Here is a 26244-nt window from a genome sequence, read left to right as displayed (position 1 = left end):
ATACGCTCGATCCCCTAAGAGTCATTAAGGCCGTAAAGTTGTGCATGAAATGAACGGGAAAAGTTAATGTCGCGGAACGCGGTGTACACACGGCGGACATTAATTCCGAACCGGCCAATTTCCCGACGGGAAGTCCCACTTGTGCGTCGCCGACGTTCGCCCTTTCGCCGCGCTAAATAATAATCGATTGTAAACATTCCCTTATTATTCTCTCTTAAACTCTTATTATGTACTCTTGAACAAGTCACTAACAAGTCACCAGACAGGCACGAGAAATCACACTCTCGCGCAGTCGGGATCTTCGGATTCTTATACGCAAAATAAATCTCAGTTCGTGCAACCGAACAGGAATCAACTGAAAATTAGGTGATCAGAAGCGATATCTCTGTTATGAAAACTTAATATTTTTGTTGTCGCAACCGAAAATGTTTGTCTGAACATTCAGCGATATTAGAACTCGGTTTAGGCAACTGAGAACAATTGACTATACAGAAACTTCATAAAACAATTTTTCTGTTCCTACAGCCGAATTTTCGTTTGATTTCTGAACAACCGAAAATGCATCAACGGAATTGTTTTTTCCGTGTACACGTAAAAGAAGATTGTTTGGATTAATCATTATCTGGTGAAGTATAAACGATTCCAATAGTAGTTGTCAGAATTCAGACTAAATTATCGAGGTTTCTGCCTAAATTAACGGAATTCCGGTAATTTCGATCGGAATTTCTGAATCGTTCATATTTCACTAAAAATGTACCTACACTGGACAAAAGACTTGATTAATGAAATTAAAATTTAGTTGAAATGAGATCAATCAAATGTTTGGTAATTACGACCAAAAAATTTCATTGCCGCTATTTTGCCTTGCTTAGTGACTGAATAAATATATTATTGAAAAAGTAAGACAAAACAGCGACGATTAAATTTGTTGATTGTATAATTATCAAACATTTGGTTGACCCTATTTTAACGTAATTTTGGTTTCATCAATCAAATCCTTTTTTCAACGCATTCAATCAAGCTTTCTTCCGCGCACAGTCGCGAAATATTCTCGCAGATTTTGCGACCGAGGTCGATTTCTCAGCGAGCGCCCTTCAATCAAGTTCAAATTGAAATGTTCGCTTTTGCGAGAAGTTGGTAGAGAGCAATTCTCTTAATATATTGAGGCAATGGATCGCCCTGGTACGACGAAAACTAGGAGACTGTCCCCGGCAGAACCGCAAAGCCCGTAGGGAGTTCCAGAGACGCTATCGTGGGGTATCCCACACAGAAGCGCGTAACGTTAGTCGGCTTTATGAGCTTATACCCAATATTAAGTGTCTTATTAATACGGGTACGGGCACACACACACATAGGACACGCGCACACAACGAAACGAAGTCCCGTTGCGTGCACGTAGTCTTACGAATTAATGTGATCGATGTGGCAGCGGATAAGGAGGGTTAAAGGGGATGTGTGGCTGTCCTTTCTTTTGCGGAGGACTAACTATTCCAGGCGGACGTCCGACCCGAACGTGTGCACGGAAAAAATAATTTGCTGCAGCAGCAAACTAATTTGCTACGCTGTAAAAACTTCACGGAAAAAAAAAAGACTTGTTAATATATGGACAACTAAAAATATTAACTGCAAGAGCAAATTTTCTTGCTTTCATAGTAAAAGTTTTATTTAGTTGTGACAGCTAAAAGATTTGCTAATATATATATTAACAAATCTTTTAGCTATCACAACTAAATAATTTTTACTATGAAAGCAAGAAAATTTGCTCCTGCAGTTAATAATTTTTAGTTATCCATATATTAGCAAATCTTTTTTTTCTGTGTGATGTGTTAAATTTAACATTTTATGTGTCCCAAATCATGCACTCTCATTTATATGTATAAATTTAACACAAAACAAAAGTGGTAAAAAGTAATACGTATAATATGTAAAAAATTAACACAAGAATTTAACACTTGAATACCGTCAAGAGTCACAGTTTGTGTTAAATTGAAATATATATTATGTTAAATTAACTAAAATAAAACGTTACTTTAACATTTGACAGAAGTATTAATCTATGGTTGTGATGAAATGAAAATATTAAATTGATAATCTATGTCTGACATATTAAATATGTTAATTTAACACAACCTGTGATTCCTAACGGTATTCAAGTGTTAAATTTTTGTGTTAATTTTTTCCATATTATGCGTGTTACTTTTTAACACATTTGTTTTGTCTTAAATTTATACATAAATGAGAATGGATGATTTGGGACACATGAAATATGTTAAATTTAACACATCAATTTTTACAATGTATATATGGACAGTTAAATATAATTCGCTGTGTTAGCTACTTTTTCTTTGCAGCAATAACTTATATTTTTGCTATGATAACTAAGGAAAGTCTGCTCCTACAAGAAGAAAAATGGCTAACGTAGCGAATTTGTTACAGATGGACAATTAAACATAATTTACTGCTTTAGCTACTTTTTTTGTTGCAAGAGCAGATTTTTTGTTATCGTAGCAAGGAAATTGGCTCCTGCAGCAAAGAAAAAGTTAATACAGCAAATTATGATAGTTTTCCATGTGTAGCAGATCTTTTTTTCCGTGTGGCTTATCAAGTACTGGAAGCAAGTAATACTTACTTGGACGCAGCACATATTTTTATGTACGTTTCATCTTGCTTCAGCCGAGTGATTTACAGCCGGGAAAGCAAATGTTTATTTTTCGTAAATCGAATTATTATTCCACGCGAGCGATCGAAAACTCGGACGTGCGTTCTAGCTTAAAATACGCCAGGCACGTTCGAACGCATTTCGCTTTAACGAAAATTTAATTCGAGGCGAAGCTTAATAGAGCCGACAATATTGAATATTGAATTTTTAATAATCGAAAAATTGCCACGAATAACAGTGTCTCTCGTAAAACTCTCACAGAAAGAGAATCGATTGTAAATTTTAAATCCGTATTTACGATCCTGCACGCAGCAATTTATATAGTACAATCTTTTAATATTCCCTTCCTCCTCTATCTTTCCCAAAAAGCAATTACTCAATAAATATAGCCGATTCTCCGATATTACGTGTACGACGACGTAATAGCTTTGCTCCCGGCTTTGCCTTGATATTGCATCTTAACATTCGATCTCTCTAATATACGGCATCTGCTCGATATCGCGTGATTGAACAGTAATATCGTATCCCCCAGCGATTTCGACGTAAACCTCGCTCGCGATATTGCCGAAATTCGCTTCAGAAAATCGTCGTTACGCCTGTGCTTCTGGTGAACTTCAATATCCGCGGCTTCATTATTCTTCGTCGCTAAAACACGAGCTACATTATTGCCCACTTCTCCCAAAAAAACGAGCGGCTGATCCCGCGTCGCACTCGCGAACCGTAACGCCGTGATATGTGCATGAAATACTCGATGCGACTCGCAAAGAACAGTCATGGGTAAATGAAACTTTCGAAATTCTGGGAACCAAATATCAAAAGTATCATTTCTTTCAAATTGTGAATGTTAGATTGATATTAATATAACTGATTGATATTAATATAACTGACTGAATGATAAATGTTGAAACTCTACACAGAAAAAAAGGTTTGGTTGAATTAACCAAATATCTGGTCGAATATGAACGATCCAGAAATTCCAATTAAAGTAACCCGAAGTCTGTTTAAGTTAACAAGATTTTTGATTGACTTAAACAGAATTCGAGTTACTTCAATCGGAATTTCTGGATCGTTCGCATTCACATTCGACCAGTTATTTGGTTAATTCAACCAAACCTTTTTTTCCATGTACTTCAATCAAACTGACACACAATCAATAATGTGCTCCGGAAATTAATATTCTTTACAAGTGATAAATACTTCCTCATAAATTGTTACTAGAGAATTCTTTGACGCCACGCGCACGCTGCATAATATATTATCATCAAATAATATGAATTTAAAACGATGTCGATATCCAAGCCGAAATTTTGGTTTCACGTTAACCTCAAATTCCATTCAAGAACACAAAGAGCCATTGTATTTCGAGGTATAAATGTGCAGCTCATTTTTTGCATCCTTCTTTGGTACCACAAATGGTTATTCGTTGCTGCTTTGAGATGACACTTGTGACATTTGTGACAGTAGATTCTAAATTTCGACTTGGATACAGGCACGAATAATATACGTCCGCAAGAAAATGCACAGTATTTTCGGGCAAAATATAATTCCTCCAGTTTGACGTGAACAATAACCGATTAACTATATGCGCGAGGAAGCTCTGTTTAAATTACTTCAGGACCAAGGCGACCGTAATCTCCACATGTGTGGTAAGGTCATAACTTGGTTCAAGACCACGCGGAGACCCACGATATCCAAATATCCAGCGGCACAATAACACTTTGTTACTTAGAGAAAGAGGAGAGCAGAGGAGTACTCAATTATAGTTCCGAAAAGAACAACGAATCTTCTTCAAGAGCGAGATAAAAAACAAGAACACGTAATACATTAAAATCACGGAAAAATAAGTTGAAATTAAAATAAATACAAGTTAAAATTCCTTAAAATTTAAATTTGAAATTTCTTAAATTTTAAATAAAAAATTTAGACTTATTAAAATTTATTATTAAAATAAATGTAAGTTGAAATTAAGGTATAAATAACAAGTTAAAATTGATTTTGTGAAAACTCTAAAAATTATTTTTTTCTTCATAACTTCTCTGGCGGAAAGAAAATTTCTCAAAAGTAAAGTGATAAATGTAACATCCTACAGAATATTATTTTTTCCAAAATAAAATCAAGGAATAAATAAAATCAATAAAAAAATGAAATAAATAAAAATACACAAAATCAATGAAAACTTGGAATCTTGCTGAGAAAAGCAATTCGACCGACTGATACCAAGATTTAATTTTGTTCTCGTTTTCTGGATGAACCATTTGACTGTGCGTTTCTTCGCAAACGGCAATGAGAGAGTATTCGCTTTATCTCCCTCGACTCGGACAAGATTTGACCGATAGAGACACAGATAAGAAAATATCAATCACTCACCATTTGGTCGTCCGCGTAGATCGACGATACCGGCGTTCCGCTGGTAAATAAGGAGAGAAGGACGGCGACTGCGATGTGGCGCATCATCTTCTCGTAGGGGTGCATCCTTAACTTCCCCGAGAAACACTGCTGCGGCACTATCACTCGCGACAGATCGTCCCGGCGACGACGACAAGGACGATTCTTCACGAAGGTGAAGAAGTTTCGCGAACGCGCGCGGCTTTGACAGCGTTGAGGCGGAGGAAACCGGCTACCGCCTCGAAGGTCTCAAACTTCGAAACCTGCTCGACACGATCGGAACCGAGGTAGCCGCAGTGGAAATATCTCGACGGCCAATTTCTCGGTCTATTCGCGACCGAATAATCCCGCTATCTGTTCTCGCGAGACACGAAATATCACCAAGTTCGGGATCGACCGGTCGACCGACGTCTTTCCTCGAGGTGCTCGCGAGGCAGTGTCCACCGCGTGTCGCCGATGAATGAGACTGCCGATTACTACGACACCCGGCGAATCACTCACCGACGTTAGGGAGACACGCGCACGTGACCGGACACGCGTCCTCTGCACCGTGTCTTGAGCGACCAACTGAGGGTTTTCCTGATGGAAGCCAACACCGTACGATACCGCTCTCTCCTCCTTCCACCAGTGCTTCTCCGAGCTGTGTTTTTCCTTCTTCCACTCCTGCCTCGTCTTCCGTCTTCCACGACAACGACGCGTATCACGACAATGGTTAAGAGCACGCGGTTGCCTCTCGTTATTTGCTCCTCTTCTTCCTTTCCCTCTTTCTTCGCGCGAATCGCCCTACGTCCGTCAACTCGGCTCTCCTGCGCCGCCCGCGGCGATGACGACGATGACGACGATTATTACCGGCTTCTTCGTACTTTCCTCCGGATTCGGGCTTTCCAGCGGCTGGCACGTCCATCCGCCGACCTGACGTGTGAAAAGTGTTGATTAGAGAAGAAAGAAAAGGAAAGAATAATTAACAGTTGAATATCCTGTTGTTAATACACGAGACACGCGGAATCGCTTTCTTACGTTTTGACGTAACCCGTCATTGGAAAGATGAGATCTAATAGACTAAGATAGTTGTCTAATTTCTTTCCTCTGTTTTTTTGTTATATTTTTATTATTTACGAATTATATCATTCTTGTGATGAGTTATAAGTTATATTGATGAATTTCAGTTTAATTTATTTATATTATAAAGGTAATTTATTTATATTATAAAGGTGGATTATATCTTTTGGAATAAAGATTAATTGAAAATTTTTTAACTGCACTTTCTCACTAATATCCGCTTCTACACTGAGAGAAAAATGTTTCGTATTTGTAACTATAATCATATAGAGAAATAATTACTATAAATTATGGTCAAGACAACCATTTTTTAGTCAATTGGGCCCAATTTGGTACCAACTATATTTTCTGGTTGTTCCGACACGAAGATAATAGTAACATGCATATAAAGTTATTATCATTAAAATTATAGTACTAATGACTAAAAAATGGTTGTCTTGACCATAATTTATAATAATTATTTCTTTATATGATTATAGTTGCAAATACCAAATATTTTTCTCTCAGTATACCAACACCGATTGAACCTTAATTTATAAATCTATTCAGATAGATGTAGCTACGCGGAATAAGATCTAATCGATCTTACTACACTGAGAGAAAAAAATAGTTGGAATAACTATAATCTTACTATATTTTATAGTTCGTTTTGGCCTCAAATATGTATTTATAGTTCATCTAAACATGAAGATATAATAGAATGAACACAGATTTATAGTCACTATCTTATTACTCTATTTATAAGCACCTTTTGGGAATATAGTTACATGTACCTATATTTGCCAAATATTCCAATTGTATTGACTATATAAAATAGTTAATTTCTCTTACCATTCAATATTTGCTACCTTACTATATTTTTTATTTCAAATAATTATAATTCTTGGTAAAAATTTTACACGGGTCAGTTATACTATGCTTATATTGTAAATATTACAAATATTACTGTAACATTTATTATAAAAATTATATTTCTAACTATAATCTTTTTACTATGCCATTATAGTTCCAAATATCGTACATTTTTCTCTCAGTGTAGAAGAAACTTACATCGGAGATTTAAGTAAGAGAGCCCCTCTCGTCTAATCACACGTAAGATAGTTGCCTAATTGAATGGGGAAGAAACGAGCCAATCACGAAACGATGAATCGTACAAATTACCGCAAATGCGGTTTCATTATTACGCGACGAGAGGGAGACGGGAAATGTCTGCCACGAATCTCGACATCCATCCTTTACAGGAACCATCCGGGGTTATAGAGGACGGGAACAAAAAGTATGCAACTTCATCATGCCCTTTGGTTCCAAGTACGGTTTCAGAAGAACCCCGTTCGACTCTCGCGCGAAACAGTGCTCTTTTGTATTCGGTGCACGATAAACGACTGGCGGGCTTAATGGTCCTGAAGAGCCGGGAATTCTCGTCACCTTTGAGAAATATAAGAAGTGGAAGAGGGGGAAACAGAGCTGGAGTTTAGCCGCCACCGTGCGGTTTTGAATGAATCACCGTGTATAAGATGCGCGTGTATAAGATGACGCATATTCGGAGGACTATCGTGTGAGGTGTAAACAGGTTTGTGTCCAATATTCCGGAAGACTTCTCATGCTATAGATATCATTCGGAAATTGCTACCTTAATAATTCACGAGAATCCGCTCGCGTATTATTAAAGTAAAAGTAGCAATTTCCGAATACTCATCCGTAAAAGATTTTTCTTAGAATATGGGATTACAGGAAACAGCATCTTGCAACTTACGAGAGTTCCTTGTTCTGGGATATATTTTTTGGTTTTAGGAAGATCTCCCCACCCGTGAGACTACATACAAGAGGATTTCGCCGAGGATGAGATAATATTTTTTCCGGGTGAAGATCACAACACGAGCCGAAGCCTGAATCGTGATGTCTGTCGCGGATAAATACCACAATCTCGCGTGTTCTCCAGTCGCACGATAAAACGTTCGCTTTGAGTGACAAACAGAGCGTCGACGTGCTAAATCGCGAAGACTCGCACGAATCATTATGAAGGACATGAAAACGTAACGATCAGTCGGACGGAAAAACGGAACGCGTCGTCGGAAAAGCGAGGCTTTTCGTCGGCGGGAACGAGGACGAGATAAGGAGCCGATCGAGCGACCGGAAACCGGAAGGAGATCACACGCGCGGCCCAAAAGAACGAGGATCGTTATCGCCGGGAGCGTGCCAACGCGAATGGGCTGACCTCGTTCCGGCGTGTTTCGATAGCCGGCATTCCTCTAGCGAGATGTCCGTTTCGTATTTTCTCGCGTCTCTAACAGCAATTTTTCCCGTACTCGTGAAACAATGTGTTTCCCGACAGAACGAACGAACGAGTCCTGCGGACAGTTAACCTTGGATGATTGCATGGCCGCAGCTTCCTTCAATTCTTAAAGATCTTCCTGGGATACGACTCATAGTCATTGACAGACATCATCGAGTCACACTGACAATATTATTCTTGTATTTGGAAAGCCAAAATGTCTGGTGGTTGGCATTTCCATGCTTTTTATTTGTGTCAAGTAGGATGCATTAGTGAGATGACAAAACACACAAGCGACAATTAAATCTTTTGGTTGCTATTCTGCCGTGGAAAAAAGTGGTTAACTACATTTCTGACTAAACCACTTTTTTCCTGGACACGGCAATATTGCCGAATATTTATTTGGTCGCTTCCATTTTAACCAAATTTCGGTCAAACCTGTGTATCAAATTTTCGTTTCGACAACAAAATACTTTTTCCAACTCTCTTAATTCTACAGTCGTCGCGCTACTTTTCGAACATCGAGTCGACGCATGGGATCTTGAGAGATGCCAATATAAAAAATTATTTTATATCTTTTATGTTGAGAACTTAAATATTTCCTTTGTTTAATTAGGTTTCTGGGTTCATGTAAAATATAAGAAAAGACGATTTTGGATATAATATTCTCTTAAAGACCCCATGCGACGATTGGAAGGTTAAAGTGAATCAGTGAAACATCATTGAAAGCAATAAATATACACTGGTTTACAGATATAAGTACAGCACTGAAACTGCTTAGTGCTCTACTTATAACTGATATCAGCAACTATTCACTGATTCACTTTAAGAGAAAATGCACGCTAATTACACTGTTACAAATTTCTGCCAATTTCTTACACTTTATCATGAAAGGATGTTCTTTAATGAATCGTGCGTTGAAGACAAAAACGAATTATCGGTTTTTTGAACTGACAAACTGGGTTTAAATTTTCAAAAGTGTGTTTTTAGTCATAAAGTGCCGAACTTTGACGACAAGAACAGGTAACAGCCTGACAGTGATACCATCCTGGTTAGAATGCTAAAAACCTAGATAACTTAGATAACTTGTGATTCTCAAACAAGTTAGAGGTGTGAGTGAGTGAGTGAGTGAGTGAGTGAATGTGTGTGTGTGTGTGTGTGTTGGATTTACACATGCATAGCGGCAAAGAAAACGGCAGGTAGAATGCAATGCAGCTGACTGCGCAACCTCACTATCGGGGCATTGACGCGCGCGAGTCCCTCTGACGAGTCTTTTTCCGCGGTAAACACACAACAGATAAAAAGACGGCAGCTAAGGAGAGACTGGGTCGAAGACCCTGCAGATACATCGGCTCACTTTTGTCCGAGTAGCCTGCCTCGATCGACGAGACCCATATTTTTAGTACTGCGACGTTGCGTCGGCGCAACAAATCATCGTGTAAGTACGCGGTCGCAAAAAGGAACTTCTGGACCTAGCATGAGAGAACAAGTATTTTCCGGAAACAAAAAATATCTTATCCGCTCGCCAAGAAGGAAGCTCGAAGGATTGTTCGTTCCTGATTTCCCTTTAAACTTGAGATTCTTGGTTCGAAGTAAAAGTACCATACCGAGAGAAAAAGACGATTGAGGTTTAACTAAATTTACACACGGAGAAAAATAATTTGCTGACCCAGAAAATTTTCTGCTATTCTAGCAAAATCTTTTCATTATTATATCGACAGCAAAAAGATTTGCTAACAGTACTAATCACTATCTGCTGGATATAATTTGCTGAATCTACAAATTATTTTGCTATAAGAATCATGATGGATTTATATAAGCAGTTGCAGTTTTGCTCCGATAGCAAATAGATTTGTTAAGGATATATTATTTTGTATTAATAGCAAATTAACGTGATTCTTAGGACAATTACACTCGGCAAATTCTTTCTATCCTGACAACGAAACTACTTCTACTCTGATAACGAATAATTTGTAAAATTACATCAACTAAATTTTTTTGATGTCACTACGAATATGCAGTAGCAACGACGATTTTGCTAAAAGAGCAAAATTATTTTTCTCCGTGCAGTTATTTCTGGTCCCAACCATATTTTTTCGTCGCTCTAACATGGAGATGGTAGCAATAACATGCATATATAACTACGTTATACGCATGTTATGTTAAGTATAATCATATTATATATTATACAAATATGTAATAATTATATATATATATATATATAACATATCGCGCCCACTTTTCGCTGCCAAGAATCAATTAAAGACCAAAACCGCACTCGAAGGATGTAATATCATTGACGTAATCACTGAGCTGGAAAGAACAAATGAAACTAACTGCAAGGAAACGACATCAGAGGAAATGACGTTGTTTAGCGTGAAACGCATATCGCACTTTACCTAAGTGGAAACGGATAACCGGGACCGGTTATTTAACAACAACTGCGCGCGATAAAAAAAATAGCGGGTCACCGAGCAAAGTATACAGACGACGTTGCATGACGACGTGTATAATGCACATTCGCCGACGAACACTCGAGATCTCTCGCACGTTGTACTACGCATCGGGTCGCAAATAATGGAATTTTCAAACAGCGAGCACCACTCGACCAAGAAGGGTTCGTTCACGGAAACCTTAAACGAATTTTCGCGGTCGGGGGATTTCATTAGTCTGCGCGTTTACATGTCTCACTTGTTCGAAAAGCCGAGGAGCAACATAACGCGTACGTGGAAAACATCGCGTCGCGCATGTCCTAACAAAATGTCCTGCCAGCGTGTACTTAAAAGTCAGTAAGCGCGTTCAAAAAGCTGCAAATCGGAAAATTTATGTAATATCGCGGGTTTCTCCTGCACTGAAAAATGGATGTTGTCGAGATGAAAACACCAAACCAAAAAAAATTTAATGACTAAAATTTCACTTTAATCAAAATGGAATCGACCAAATGTTCGGTAATTTTAACAAAAAATTAAATTGCTACTTGTGCGTTTTGTTTTCTCGTTACATACATTCTATATTTTCTCGTAATACATTCTACTTGATACAAGTAAAAAATATAGTAAAGCCAACTAAATGGCATATACCGAATATTCTAGTTTTAAATACAAAAATCATTTTTTTAGCACGTATTTTGCAGACCCAATTGGCTCTCGCGACGCGCTTTTCTCGATTTACTCACATCTCTCACTTTCTCATCCAAACAATTAAAACGTACTGCATTGAAAAAAGGATTTTGTTGTCGAAACGACAGCTTGGCACACCGGAGCAAAATTTAATCAAAATTGAAATTCAAATGTTTGATAATTGCAATCAAAAAATTCAATTTATCGCTTGCGTGTTTCGCTTTCTCGTTAATATGTCCTTCTTGATACAACCAAAAAAACATCGTATGTGCGAAATATTTTAGTTACAAGTGCAAGAATAATTTTTTGCAGTGTATTCGGACCGCGCTACTAATTTGCTCGCCCGGCGAAGAGAAAGAGAGAGTAGTAAGAAAAGAAGAGAAGGAAGGCGGTCGCGGAGGAGCAGCTGCCCACTCGTGCGGATATTTTCTCAATCGCGAAGGCCTCCTTCTCCCTCTCTCATCGACGCATTGTCCTCTCATCCTCTCATCCTTTACACATGCCCGTTTAAAAATATATCTCCCCGCGAAGCCGTGCGCGCCGCGGAACACGGCCGATGGTAAAGCGACCTCTTGACGACAAATTGAAATTAATTTTAAATATTTACATCCGTAAACTCTCACAGGAGCGAGTCGAGAAAAGCGGGAGGGCGTGCTGCGCGCGGAGTGAGATTCTCAGAGCGCAGCGGTATACCGCGCTATAGATTGCGAACCTCCTAACCGGGCTATCTATCTGCCTGCATTAAAGTTGCACTCGTTCGCTTCTCGAACCTAGACCATGAAATATATCGCGCACCTCGCGGCATGAATCAACCTGACGGCGGCACTCAGGGGGTTTTCCGGCGCGCGGTAACGCAAATAATTCCACCGATATGCTAATCGCCAAGTCTAAATCGGTACCACCGATGACTCGGACCCCCGAGACGCGCTATATCGAGCCGATTCTATCGACGATATCCGTTACACCGTTATGACGCGACCTTATTTGATAAAAAGAAAGAGAGAGACGTGCCGTTTTTGTTCAAACAAGCGCGAGCGTGCGCGCATTAAATACCTCTCGACATTTATCGCGTTTAAATTAAATCTCCAGCATAGTTCAGATTAAAGTACTAAGGCCCGAACGCGTGCCTGGACGTTCTTATTGTTTTGGTCTTCTCAGGTACGAACATTTAAACTGTCCACATAAGATATACGATCTGAGAGATAAATATCTAAAAGATAAGAGCTATTTATCCGCGATGGGTACATATTTACTCAATAATTTTGATCCTTTTATTTAAATGAAATAAACAATTGCTTTCATGAAAAGTTTTTAAGGTTTTAGGAAAATATATATTTTCTTATTTGAAGAATATTTTATATTAGCATAAATAAATGTGTGTTATTAGTGTTACGCAAATAAATATTTCTTTTTTTATGGTTAATTTTTCTTATTTATGTAAGTTCTGTATGTACAAAGAATAAAGAAGAAGGTAGCACGATTGTGTTAGTAACAATCATCACTGCGCTTTCGATATTGTTCGAGTTCAGCATCCTCTTAGAGACCAAAATAATAAATGTCTGATATCAGATGCGTGTCCAGGAATTGGTACTTTTATTTTAATCAGACTATAAGTATTTTTGAGGAAGAGAAAAAAAGAGGCAGAGAAGCGAGAGAGAAAAGTTTTTAAGGTTTTAGGAAAATATACATTTTCTTATTTGAAGAATATTTTATATTAGCATAAATAAATGTGTATTATTAGTGTTCACCGCGCAAAAAAATATTTCTATTTTTTTTTTTTGGTTAATTTTTCTTATTTACGTAAGTTCTGTATATACAAGAAATAAAGAAGAAGGAAGCACGATTATGTTAGTAACAATCATCACTGCGCTTTCGATATTATTCGAGTTCAGCACCCCCTTAGAGACCAAAATAATAAATGTCTGATATCAGATGCGTGTCCGGGAATTGGTACTTTTACCTTAACCAGACTACAAGTATTTCTGAGGAAGAGAGAAAAAGAGGCAGAGAGGCGAGAGAGAAAAGAGCACTCATGTACACAATCCAATACGCGTTACTCTGCTGTTACTATTTTCAATTTGTGTAACACAAAAATTTCCATCCGCCGCGTGTACAAACTTACAGAGAAAAATAGAGAGAGAGAAAGAGAGAGAGAAAGAGAGACAGCGAGACAGAGAGAGAGAGAGAGAGGGAGAGAAAGGATATCTATTCCACGTTCGAAAATTGCGTTTCCGAAGTTTGATGGAAACCGAACTTTTCTGTTGACACACCACTTTAATCTAGCGAAAGTGAAACTTTTTTCCGGTCAGCGACGTCACGCAAAAACATGACGGCACGATTTGCGCTCTCTCGTGCTTCTTCGTAAAAAGTTTGATCCCAAAAATTTGAACATCGTATTTCCGTTCGCATATATCGCCGTCGCGCACAAAAAGTCGGCACATTTCCGTCCGTTCATCTGCTCTCTCACACATTTACGTGGACGTGCGCGCGCACACATACACACACATATACACGCTACACTATGTATGCGATTTCTTTTATAGCATCCTTGTAATCGTCATCCATCCTAATCGATACAACGGCGACGTCATCCCTTTCATCGAGAATAATGCTCGTTCAATTTTGCGATGCTGAACTTTCTCTATAATTGTTTATGGCCATTAAAAAATGTTCTTGAGACGTTCGTGAAGAGTCAAAGAACAATGCGCAAAAATGCATTGTTATAATTAACAGAAATAGAATTCTACGATAAACGTATCACAATTTTTAATGTTTTAAATAAAATCTATTCGCAAATATTGAAGTTTTTGCCGGGGCACGCGCAACATCGAAGAATCGACTTCCTGTCGACGCGAGAACGATCAATATTACTTCGCGAAAGCGAACGACACCCGTGACCCCCATGCACCGATATGCAATAATCGCTTACAGTCGACAAGCGACATTCGGCGAGCAAAGCTGAAGGAAAGACGTACGATGCTGCAATCGATGCGGTTCGCGCTATCATCTCCGCGCTGTCGCCGGCGTCATTTCCTGTTTCTCGGCGAGATCGTTAATCCGAGGAGGAGGATTATCGCCGATAAGGCTCGCGAATACGCACTTTTTGCACCGCTGGCGACACGAGAAACACCCACATGCGAACAGTGCGCCGCGTGCAGCGCGACTGACGCCCGCGTCTCCTTCGAAGGCCCACACTCTGTGGTCCCCCCTACTGCCCCCTTTCCCCACCTACGCAAGCCGTCCTTGTCCCGTTCCCGATCCCAACGAAAGAGAGAGAAAGGAAGGGAGAGACCCTCCCGAAGGAGTTGAGACGGTATCTGCGTCTTTCTCTCTTTTTCCTTCTCTTCTCTTTTACTCTGTGTCTCTTTCCCTCTTTTTCTCTCTTTCTCTCGCTTTCTATCTATCTGTGTCTTGCTCCGTGAAAGCTGCTGGACCGAACATATGACTACATACGACACACGTGCAAAGCCGGCAGTGCGGCCAACTTCGATTTTCGATGAGCGCGACTAGTAATGAGCCTTTTTTGCGCGAAACGCGCAACGCTCGCGCAATAATCACGTAATGTGTCTCGAATTTGTATCTCGTTGTATTGTATGTAACCCATATGGCATATTTGCTCTAAGTGCAGGGAGGAAGGATTAAGAATTGAGAGGAGCTAAAATTGATTATTAGGAAAAAGATGACTAACAATTTGGAATGGTGCTCGCTTCAGGATTTTAAATTGTCTTTTTCTCCGATTATCTCACGTTGTGACAATGATGAAAATCTATCCGGGACTTCTACACCTCTATCTATCGTCGTAATATCGTTTCCACATTATCGCAATTTTTCCGAGAAAACCTCGAGAGAATTTCTTAAATAATTACTGGGATAATAAACATGCCCTCCCGGCAACGTTTAATAAAGATATTTAATGCAGGGAACGCCAAGACATGAAGGTTGTAAAAAGCAACGTTTTCATCGCCCACTATCCCTACAAAAGTATGCCAGGCCTCGGGAGGTTAAAATTATACAGTTAATTTATATGCGGGATGTCCCGGACTCACCTATTTACTTTTTAATGGAATCTACTGGGAGGATAAGCTAAAAAGAGTGGCAGTTGTGTCAACGTCGCGCGCGTACCATCTCTGAAATTCGGATTATTCAGGACTGTGTGGTGTCTCTGAGACGCGTAACACGTGCAATAGAGCCCCGTAGGTCTGTTTTCAGCTGCACTGGTGTAATAAGTTAGACTGAGATGAGTATATTTTCAAAAAAATAATTTGCTGCAGCAGCAAACTAATTTGCTACAGCTAAATATATGACATGAAATAATGGACAGTTAAATATAATTCGCTGTGTTAGCTACTTTTTTCTTGCTGGAACCTATTTTCTTGCTATTTGTAACAAGAAAATGTGCTTTCTTGTAACAAGAAATCAGCAAAAAAAGCTAATGTAGCAAATTTACTACAGATGGACAACTAAATATAACTTACTGCTTTAGCTATCTTTTTGTTGCAGGAACAGATTTTCTTGTTATCATAACAAGGAAATTGGCTGCTGCAAAGAAAAAGTGGCTAATACAGCAAATTATGTTTAGTTGTTCATATGCAACAGATCTTTTGTTCCGTGTTGTCTCACTTTAAACTTATCGCAGCAGTACAGCTGAAAAGAACAGACCATCAACAATTACCGACAATAAATTGAAGCACTTTGTACGCGCGATGTCAAAGACGCGCCCGTTTACTTTGCGCAATCTTCAGCGTGCATCGGCGGCTTCGGAAGACATCTGCGGCTTCCTTGGTCATCGCGCGCGGAATCTAGGTTGGGAGCTAACGCGCTATTAAAACTAATTGAATTCAAATAAAAGCACGCGAATCAGGGAAGTCGCGTGTAAGCCTGTGTGGCGCTTCGCCAAGAATTTCCCGCTCATTCTTCGGGTCGCGTCTTGCCTTCAAGCCTTACCGCACGCCGCGACGGACGAAAACGTATGACCGAATCCCGAAGTTTCCGTATTCCAGTCACTGCGAAAGTAATTTCGCCCGGGCGCGCGCGTTTCCCTTTGGGAAACTTCGGGATGCCCGTGTAATTTAAAGAGTAGCGAGACGAAATGCAGCGCGGCCGTAATGGGGCAGACTTATTCGCTGCTTTTCATTTCGCGCTCGCGGATTCGCGCCTCGAAGTTGATCGCGCTTTAAGATTCTCTTCTCTGCGCGCTTAACTTATTTATAACTGTTCTACCGTTCGGAATATATTAATTATACCATTCTATTTTCCTTTTCAACGTTTAATAATATAAGAACTTTGTAAGGACTTTATGTTACTTCAATAATGTAGCACATAATTCGTGCCTTCAACAACAAATAAAAAAAAAGAAGATAAATTAATCAAGCTTCTTTGCACTGAGAAATAAGATATCTTGAAAATGCGAAATATTTATTCGATGAGCACTAACAGCACGTTCACGTAAATCTAAATGCTTTTGTTTAAGTAGAATAAACAATTGCTGTCGTGAAAAACAACTATATATTTTAGGAAAATATATATTTGCTCCTTCAAAGGAGAGGAAAAAGAAGCAGAATGGTTAAGGGTGGTTAAACAGAAAAGATAAATGTGAAAAAGAAAAGAAGAAGGAAGATAGGAAACAAGATTTTAGTTTATATCAGTTAATAAAAATTTATATAAGTCTGTATGAGTTTTAAGAATTTATAAGAATTTATAAGAATTTATAAGAGTTTAACTTAGTTTATATTAGCTTCATTAGTTATTAATTTATATCAGGTTACCCTTCGAATAAATAGATATTTTTAGATATTTCTTCTTTCACAGTGCTTTCCCGACAACATTTCCTCGTAACACAGATGTGCGGTCATCGCAGTTCTAAACCGCGTTAAAAAAAAATTCATATGTATTATGTATAAACTACAAAACTTTCAAAAACAACTTTCTGGGCGACCCAGAGTCCCCCTTCGTCCCTGTCCTTGCGTATACCCACTCATCCACGGAACGAGGAAGAGAAGAAGGGGCTCGTTCTCATGCGTTGGCGAACGGGTGCTCGGAAGATACGTATCGGTGACACGCGCTCGAAAATGGTAAGAGCGATTTGTTAAATTGACAAGACGAACGGCGTCCTCGTCCCAAACGCTAAGACCGTGGAGATGCAAATAGGGGAATTACACGATCACCCACGAGTCCGAGCGATCTGACCGAGAGGCGTAACGAAAAATTCAGAAATTCGCGGAAAACAAAAATATGCGGCTCAGGGTAAAAACGCAAATCAGGCCGCGCGCGCGAGCGAGGGACTTTGCGGCCAACTCGTTGTTCTATCAAGCTGTCCTTTTTTCATCGCGCATTCCCTTCTATATCCCCGTGTGTCGTTCCTCACGGTGAGGACTATTAAAACGCGAAAGATGCGTAGCGCTCGCGTGAAAAATGCGCGTCCCGTGCGAAAGAGGCATGCAGCGGCTCGCGTGTGAGAAACGAACAATTCCGAATGCAAATGAATGGAAATGCGGCACGTGCATGAGATGCCGCCGTGTGCCGCGGATAAATTTAATGCCGTATATCGTCTCCTCTAATCCCGCCGAGCACGCGTGTGTCTGTGTGTCTGTGAATGTGTCCTTTGAAGGATTCACGCGAGCAAACTCAATGACGGACGATTGCCGGACGCACCTGACCCCCTTAATGATACTCGTAGGACATCTTGTCCTTTTCCCTTCCCCTTCTCCCTTTCCGCGGTCGATACGGTAGTCCAGCGGGCTATACAGGGTGGGATTATTAACATCGCATGCTAATTGGAACACATTCGATAGCGAGCAATTTACATGTTTTTGGTTGCGAGCAGCGTAATCGCCGAATGTGTATTTATATCGAGATGAAAATCCCGATATAATAGCGTGGACTTCAACATAAAACCGATCTTACCGAGTCCCGAAATAATCACATGACTACCAATATGGAACTTCTTTTAATCCGGGGCATTCGCACTTCTATCATGTTGTCAAATATTCCAACCAGCTAAACCAATACTTCGTTTACATCGCACTGACAAATATTTAACAGTTGTATCGAAGTCATGAAATTAATGCATCAATTAAATTACATGAGCGTTTAATTAATCGCGGCCGGAATAATTAATTTGCTTGCGAAACCGTAAAATCAAGCCGCTCGAATTCAACCATCGGCTTAACGCAAACGACGTTTAAATTACTTCCCACGGCCTGGCGCTTTTAATTTTATTATTACACGATTCTATCTGAAAATGAAACACGAGAATAAATCGACGCTGTGGGGAAACACGATTAGAGGAGCAGACCGGAATGATAAAACGTTCGTAAGGCGAATTACGCTGATCGTCGCGTCCTCGTGGTCGCCTGAGATAACGGGCCAATGATATCGGCCAATTAATACACGCATATATACACGCGGCGGAAATTTTCGAGCGCATCGAAACGCAGCGTATCGTCGTGCCTTTAAAGCACGTCAACAAGTACAACAACGCGCGCGCGCGCGCAGCGATGAATGGCCGTTAAATCACCGTGTGGGCCAACGACCAGCCGCTTCCCGCGAGATAAAAGTATACAAGCTGGAAGATAAGTCGCGACGGATTCATCCTGCCGAAGACGTGTGGGTGCTCCACGCCGGAAGTGGAGCCCTGGTGGATGCTACGGGCGCGACACCGACGTCGACACGGCACTGCTCGTTCTCGCGAAAGCCGAATTTATCCATTTCCCCTCTTATCTACCTCGCCAAAAGCGCCAAAAGTATTTTCTCTCTACGTTTAATTTACCAAAACGTTTAATTTCTCCAAACCAGACCCCGATTTCAACTTCAAACACCTCTGAAAAATTTTAGATGAAAAATTTTATAAACGTTCGTTTAAATAAAAGTTCGAAAACAGACTCCTTATAATTCAATCCGCGATTAATATGATACGGAGAAAAACAATCTGCTGGTCGTCAAAAGCGCCAAAAATATTTTCTCTCTACATTTAATTTACCAAAACGTAATTTCTCCAAACCAGACCCCGATTTCAACTTCAAACACCTCGGAAAAATTTTAGATGAAAAATGTTATAAACGTTCGTAAATTAAATAAAAGTTCGAAAACAGACTCTTTATAATTCAATCCGCGACTAATATGACACGGAGAAAAATAATCTGCTGGTCCAGCAAATTTTCTGCTGGTCTAGCAAAATCTTTTCGTTATTATATGGACAGCAAAAAGATTTGCTAAGAATACTAATCACTATTTGCTGGATATAATTTGCTGAATCTACAAATTATTTTGCTATAAGAACCACGATGGATTTATATAAGCAGTTGTAGTTTTGCTCCGATAGCAAATAGATTTGCTTAAGGATACATTATTTTGCATCAATGCACTGTAAAAACTGATATGTTAAATTTAACATTTCATGTGTCCTAAATCATCCACTCTCATTTATGTAAATTTAACACAAAACAAATGTGGTAAAAAGTAACATGCATAATATGGAAAAAACTAACACAAGAATTTAATACTTGAATATCGTCAGGAATCACAGTTTGTGTTGAATTGGCATATGTATAATGTTAAATTAACTAAAATAAAACGTTACTTTAACACTTGAGAGAAGTATTAATCTACGGTTTTGATAAAATAAAAATGTTAAATTGATATAATCAATGTCTGATATATTAAATATGTCAATTTAATACAACCTGTGATTCCTAACGGTATTCAAGTGTTAAATTCTTGTGTTAATTTTTTCCATATTATGCGTGTTACTTTTTAACACATTTGTTTTGTCTTAAATTTATACATAAATGAGAATGGATGATTTGGGACACATGAAATGTGCTGAATTTAACACATCAGTTTTTACAGTGTAGCAAATTAACGTGATTCTTAGGACAAATGCACTTAACATATTTTTTTTATTCTGGCAACGAAACTACTTCTCTACGAATAACGAATAATTTGTAAAATTAGTTACGTCAACTAAATTTTTTTGATGTCGCTACGAATATGCAGTAGCAACGACGATTTTGCTAAAAGAGCAAAATTATTTTTTTCCGTGCAAGAGACGACACATCTATGGCAATTGAGTTAACTTTAGTTTAAGAGAGAAAAATATAAACTTTTGTCAGGGGGACGCCGGCATATTTTAGTTTAGTGCCCTTGTGTACAGGACTTTCAATTTCGGAGAAAAAATATGCAATCACATGGAGCGTCTTTGATTTAATAAATGAATAATATGTCTTTCTTCATTCGCGGAATACAATCTCGACGTCGCGCCGCGATAGGAGATAGTATCACGATGCTAAATGTCAAACTGAAAGAACGAAAGAGAAAGAGCCGTAAAAACGCCTCGGAACATCAGCATCGTTCAACGACGATAAAGGGAAAGAAGGAGATAACTAACAGGTCATGCGAGCCGGCCGCCTTCGTGAACAATGACGAATGGTGTCGTGGGGAAAGAGAGAAAAAAAACAGAAAAAAGAGGGAAACGAGAGAATCGCGGGTGTGAGTGCATTAAATAAAGCGGCGGGATAAAAACATTGATACAGAAGTATCAAAATGATTCACACACAGGCATGGCGCGACACGCCGGAAGTCACTGATTGTTCCGAGGGGTGGTGAACTCTGTGTCCCTGCCCCAAGGGGTCAATCGCCTTTTTGCCAATTAATGAGGGCGCCGAGATGAATTTTAGCGGTAACGGGAAATTAACGGATATAAAATTCACGACACTTGCCGTCAACTGACGCATGTCGCACGTGTATCACGTTTTAGTACAAGTAGTAACCGCCCGAAAGTCGAAATTTTTGCTCTACATCAATGCTGCGAATTCCGCCGAAATTTGAAAGGAACAATGGAGAACATTTCGAGATGTAACATTACACAAATTATTGTCCTCCTTTGATGCTAACAATTAATTACTGACTCTTGTATTTTATCCATAAAAGAGAAAAATAAAGGTAAAAATAAGAAATAAAAAAAAAATGGAAATAAAAACAAAAATACTAAAGTTTCCTTTTCTCCATGAGCTGTTTACTACTTATTTTACTGTTATACAAAATTTCGATAGAAGTTAAAGAGATTTAGAAAAATTAAGAAATTGCAAGAGCAAAGATAGCAGCTCAATAATGTCATTAACGATAAATGTTTAAATTTAGGTTCAATGTAACAATGCTTTGACAGGAACAGAGAGTAGACATTCAAGATGAGACTTAAAGCTCAGGAAATATCATATTAAAAACACAATATTTACGGTAGATTATCATATTAAAAACACGATATTTACGGTAGATTTTAAATTCCGACTCGAGCAGTATATAAAAGAACAAAAAATTGAAGAGAGAGAGAGAGAGAGAGAGAGAGAGAGAGAGAGAGAAAGATATATGGGTAAATAATTAAATGATATCTTGTTCAATAAATCGAGAAGCGGATTGCAAATATGGTAATTTCATTCTGATAAATCTACGATGACAATGTGACACAACCATTTGTTCGCACGCATAATATAATATTTATGTGACATATCAATGTCCGGGAATGGGACAGGTAATGTTATCTGATTACCGGACATGCGTTAATGCACATGACGGTAATGATCGAAATGTCTCATCGCATCGCGATCACATTTAACGTGCAAAATTATCGAAATGCAATCTGTTTCCCGGAAAATGCACGGTAGCACTCGCGAAAAAAAGGCAATCTAGTGATTGAAACGATAAATCGTGAATTATGATATCATAAATGTCACAAATGATAAATTCTGGTTGTAAATTGCAGTCAGACCTATAAAGCAAGAGGGAAGAGTAACCCATAATTTAATAAACATATTTCGCTAAAGTACGTTAATTCAAAATTGATGAAATTTCTCAGATGAAAATGTCCAGATTGCTCCACAATTTACGTTTATGATACACTATCTGACATTCTTTGATCAATAATGTATAATGAATACTTCCTCGAGTAGAATTTTTCAAAGGGAGGTCGTACTACATTACTGTTTTATAATATTTATTATGACTATAACTGACTCAATATACTGTGTAAAGCTATAGATGCATGATTTTATAAATTTATTTTGCAATTTTTCTAATGAAATAAATATTATAGGTTTCGTTCAATTTCAAATGGAAATCTCGCTTCGGTAAAAAAAACAAATAACGAAACTATGTTATCGTTAAATTTTTTAAAAATGGCAACATATTTACGTACGGGTTGTTTTTACAATACAGCGTTAATGGAAATATTTCAGATTTATTTTTTTTTTCTATCTCTCTCACTCAACTAAACATGCAAAGTTAAACAAAGGTTTGTAATAAATTAATTCATCATACTAAAAATATTATCATTGCAGATGCAAGAATATATATTGTGTTTATTGTTAAAATTATGATTTGTTCAGTAGTTTATACTTAATGCCATTTAAAATAAATAAAAATAAATAAAAACTATTACGAAATATACTTAATTTCATTATTTGTAATAACAAATCGTAATATTGAATTTACGAAAAATCCACACATTGTGCATAAATATAACTTGAATTATTATCAATTATTATACTATTATTTTCCTGTCATTTTAAAATAAAACTCTCCAAATCGCCTCTCAAAAATTTCCATTTTCTATCTAATAAATAAACTAAATTGCTGTAATTTTCATATCTTTTTAATAATATCTATTATCCACAAATATAACACAAATTTATTAATTTTCACTGTTATTTTAAAATAAAATTATCTCCAAATCGTCTTCCAAAAATTTCCATTTTCCATTCAATAAATAAAGATGCTATAATTTTCAAACGTAATAAATTAATGTCATTTCTTTTGGCATTTCTGTAAGATAGTATTGTTCCATATTGATCCAAGAATCCCTATCTATCTCCTATCTTTCTCTCTCTCTCAAGAAAGAAATTTTCTCCTCATAAGATGGAATTACTTACCGATCACTGCACCGCCGTCGCGACGCCTTCGGCTGTCCCATCAAAGATCCGCGATGCGATTTGGCCGTCCCATCAAGGTTATGCGACGCAAATTCGGCTGTCGCGTCAAGAATCCGCGATGCGATGTCGTCCAGGTGGTGTCAGCACAGCTGATGAGATCCTCCGATCAGCCTGACGATTCCGCGAAGGATAACTTATCACACGACATTCGCGAACGTTATAACCATTTTGCGAGATTTGCTTCCGGCAAGAAGCGCGGGAACTGCAATGTCGACTGTCCAGATCGGCGACGCGACGCGAGAAATCAACGTGGACGCCGTGCCGCATTCCCGGTTGACGCGGTTACAATCGTCGTGTGTCATTAATTAGACACAGCGACACGTAGTGACACACGATTACGCGGAGACACTCGCGCGGAAATGCTCCTCTCGCGGAAGTGCACGGACGGGAAAATGGCTGTCGACGGTGCCGGCGATCGCAAAACTTACGCGCTCGTCACGATCGAGGAGCTTGCCGTGCTCACGCGTACTCGATCAGAACGATCGCCCGATGTTAATAATATTCGGCACTCCCGAGGCTGACTGGCGCACAATGAAAAGATCTCGAGGCAGAAGCGCGACGCACATAGCGCGACGGCGAAACGCTGTTTGCCCGTTCGCGCGCGATAGGACGACTAGGGGTCGTCGCGCTCACGTACGCCGCGCGGCTGAGGTAAAGTCCCTGCGAGCACGTCGCGCGCCGCGCGGGTACAGTCCCCTCATAAATAACATACGAGTCTGAAACAAATGAAAACTGAGCAAATTCGGTTGCGTATACTCAGTCGCATTGATGCTGTACCATTCACTAGATTGATAATCACCGGAAAATTTCAACTAGCCGTGTCCGTTACTAGTTGATCGTTTTTCATGACTGTTGATTCATCAGGCAAGCGGGAATATGTCAAAACAGAAATGACATTTTGATAGATTGACGTTTCTTATATGTGTTTTTATCCAGAAGATTATCCGCTCACGTGTAACGCGCAATCAATAGAAAAAGTGTAAGAATAAGAGTAAGAAAAGAGTAAGAAAAGAGTAAGAATAAGAGTAAGAATAAGAGTAAGAATGTTAATAGAAAAAGAGTAAGAATAAGAGTAAAAATATTAGAAGTAAATGAAAAATATTTTTAAACATTTTTTTTACTTAAAATATTTATTTCGAATATAGTAGAGTAGAATATTTATTAATATTCTGGGGCGTTTATCAAATAACGAATAATTTGAGAGAAAATAGCATGAAAATGATATAATAACCCACACAGTAGAGGTGTCCAAAATATATCACAGGGATATCCTAAAGATATATTTGGGATATACGATATCTTCAAGATATCCTTATGATATATTTGGGACGTTCCTGCTGTGTGGGAAAACACGTAATATTAACACGGAAAGCTGTCAAAATGTCACTTCTATTTTAACATTCCCGTTTGCCGAATGAATCAACAGTCATAAAAGGCTAGAAATGGTCATGATCAGCTAGAAACGGACATAGCTCGTCGAAACTTTCTAGTAACTATCGATCTGATATAACGTCAATGCAACTGAATATACGAAGGGACCTAAGCATCGTAATGTACCGAGTGACATCAATCAATCATGTCATCAATCGGTCAATTTTCTTACGGAATTACCGTTACGATTAAAAATTTAGCAAGCATTATTTTTTATTTTTCGTATTCTACATTGCAAACAGTCCGAAAAAATTTTGATATTGATGAATTATTTTAATTTATATAAGAAAAATTTAAAAATTCAATTTAAAAGTTGATATTTTAATAAATTAAAGTTAAAATTTTAAAATAATTACTTTAAGAGAGAGAGAGAGAGAGAGAGAGAGAGAGAGAGAGAGAAAGAGAGAGAGAGAGAGAGTTAAAAATTAATTCATATAAAATTAAATAAGTCATTAAATAACGTCTTTAAACGTCACCTTGCTATCCAGATAGAAATGCGTGATGATCATGTTTCATCACAATGTGACTTCATACTATGACTCCAATTTGATACTTTTTTAAAGATCATTACGTGATCTCATGACATGAGTAGCAGATGCACACAAATGATGTTGCAAATTCTTGACATGATGTTGATTATTATTATTAAATGAGATATTTTTGTGACATCATAACATGTCTACATTCTGAGGCGCATATGAGCCCGCATCGGTATCTATTCTTGTCCTCATGCTTGAAGATATATGAATACAATATGAGCTCAGAATGAACACATTTTTCTATCTGGTTACTTGATGGCCTTAACGTACAATACGAAACAGATGAAAACAAATTCAGACATATATATAAAGGAACACAGCATCAAGTGATATTCTGACATAATCCCAGACAGCACAATGTCCAAAATCGGGTCATAAGATGTCTTTAAGACATCTTTAAGACAAGTTTATAAAGTATTGTCTTAAAAATGTCTTAAAGACGTCTTAAAGATGTCTTATAATCGATTTTTGACATTTATGGTATCTGGGAATGCTATACAAAGACGTGTGTGATATAAAATATATAATATCTCGAGTGCGTTTAATACATTTACTTACATTCACGTTGATTACCTTACATTCTATACATTTCCCTCTTTCTCAAGGGAGCATCGGTATTACCGACGCGACGAATCGATTTTATCGGATAGTCGTGCGCGTTTTAGTTCGGTTAAAAGGAGGCAGCTCCTCCCATCGCCCTCTATTGACAATACTAGTCGGACGATCGGGATAGATCTTTCGATCTCGCGTTCACGTCGGTCTATTCTCCTGTGACTTTTCATGACGGTGCTGTTATCGT

At 38.4% G+C, this 26244-nt stretch overlaps 1 protein-coding gene across 3 annotated transcripts in view; it reads right to left on the bottom strand.

Moving 5' to 3' along the window:
* LOC116850127 (matrix metalloproteinase-2) overlaps positions 1–24141 on the bottom strand; it is a 236249-nt gene extending 212108 nt beyond the window's left edge. Inside the window, exons 1-2 of one of the 3 annotated variants that reach the window (XM_032828036.1) lie at positions 23416–24141; positions 5027–5956 (exon numbers count right to left, since the gene is read on the bottom strand). In XM_032828036.1, the coding sequence (XP_032683927.1) occupies positions 5027–5131 (105 nt within the window). In that variant the 5' untranslated portion in view covers positions 5132–5956; positions 23416–24141. Of the gene's footprint in view, positions 1–5026; positions 5957–14423; positions 14642–23415 lie in introns of those variants that run through there. The other 2 variants (XM_032828037.1, XM_032828035.1) reach the window with 2 other exon arrangements.
* Between the last annotated feature and the right edge of the window lie 2103 nt (positions 24142–26244).

This window comes from Odontomachus brunneus, unplaced genomic scaffold, assembly GCF_010583005.1.
Source record: "Odontomachus brunneus isolate Ranch 3 - 2012 unplaced genomic scaffold, Obru_v1 Obru_scaffold_134, whole genome shotgun sequence".
NCBI classification, from domain to species: domain Eukaryota; kingdom Metazoa; phylum Arthropoda; class Insecta; order Hymenoptera; family Formicidae; genus Odontomachus; species Odontomachus brunneus.
This window is presented reverse-complemented; position numbering and strand designations above follow the sequence as displayed.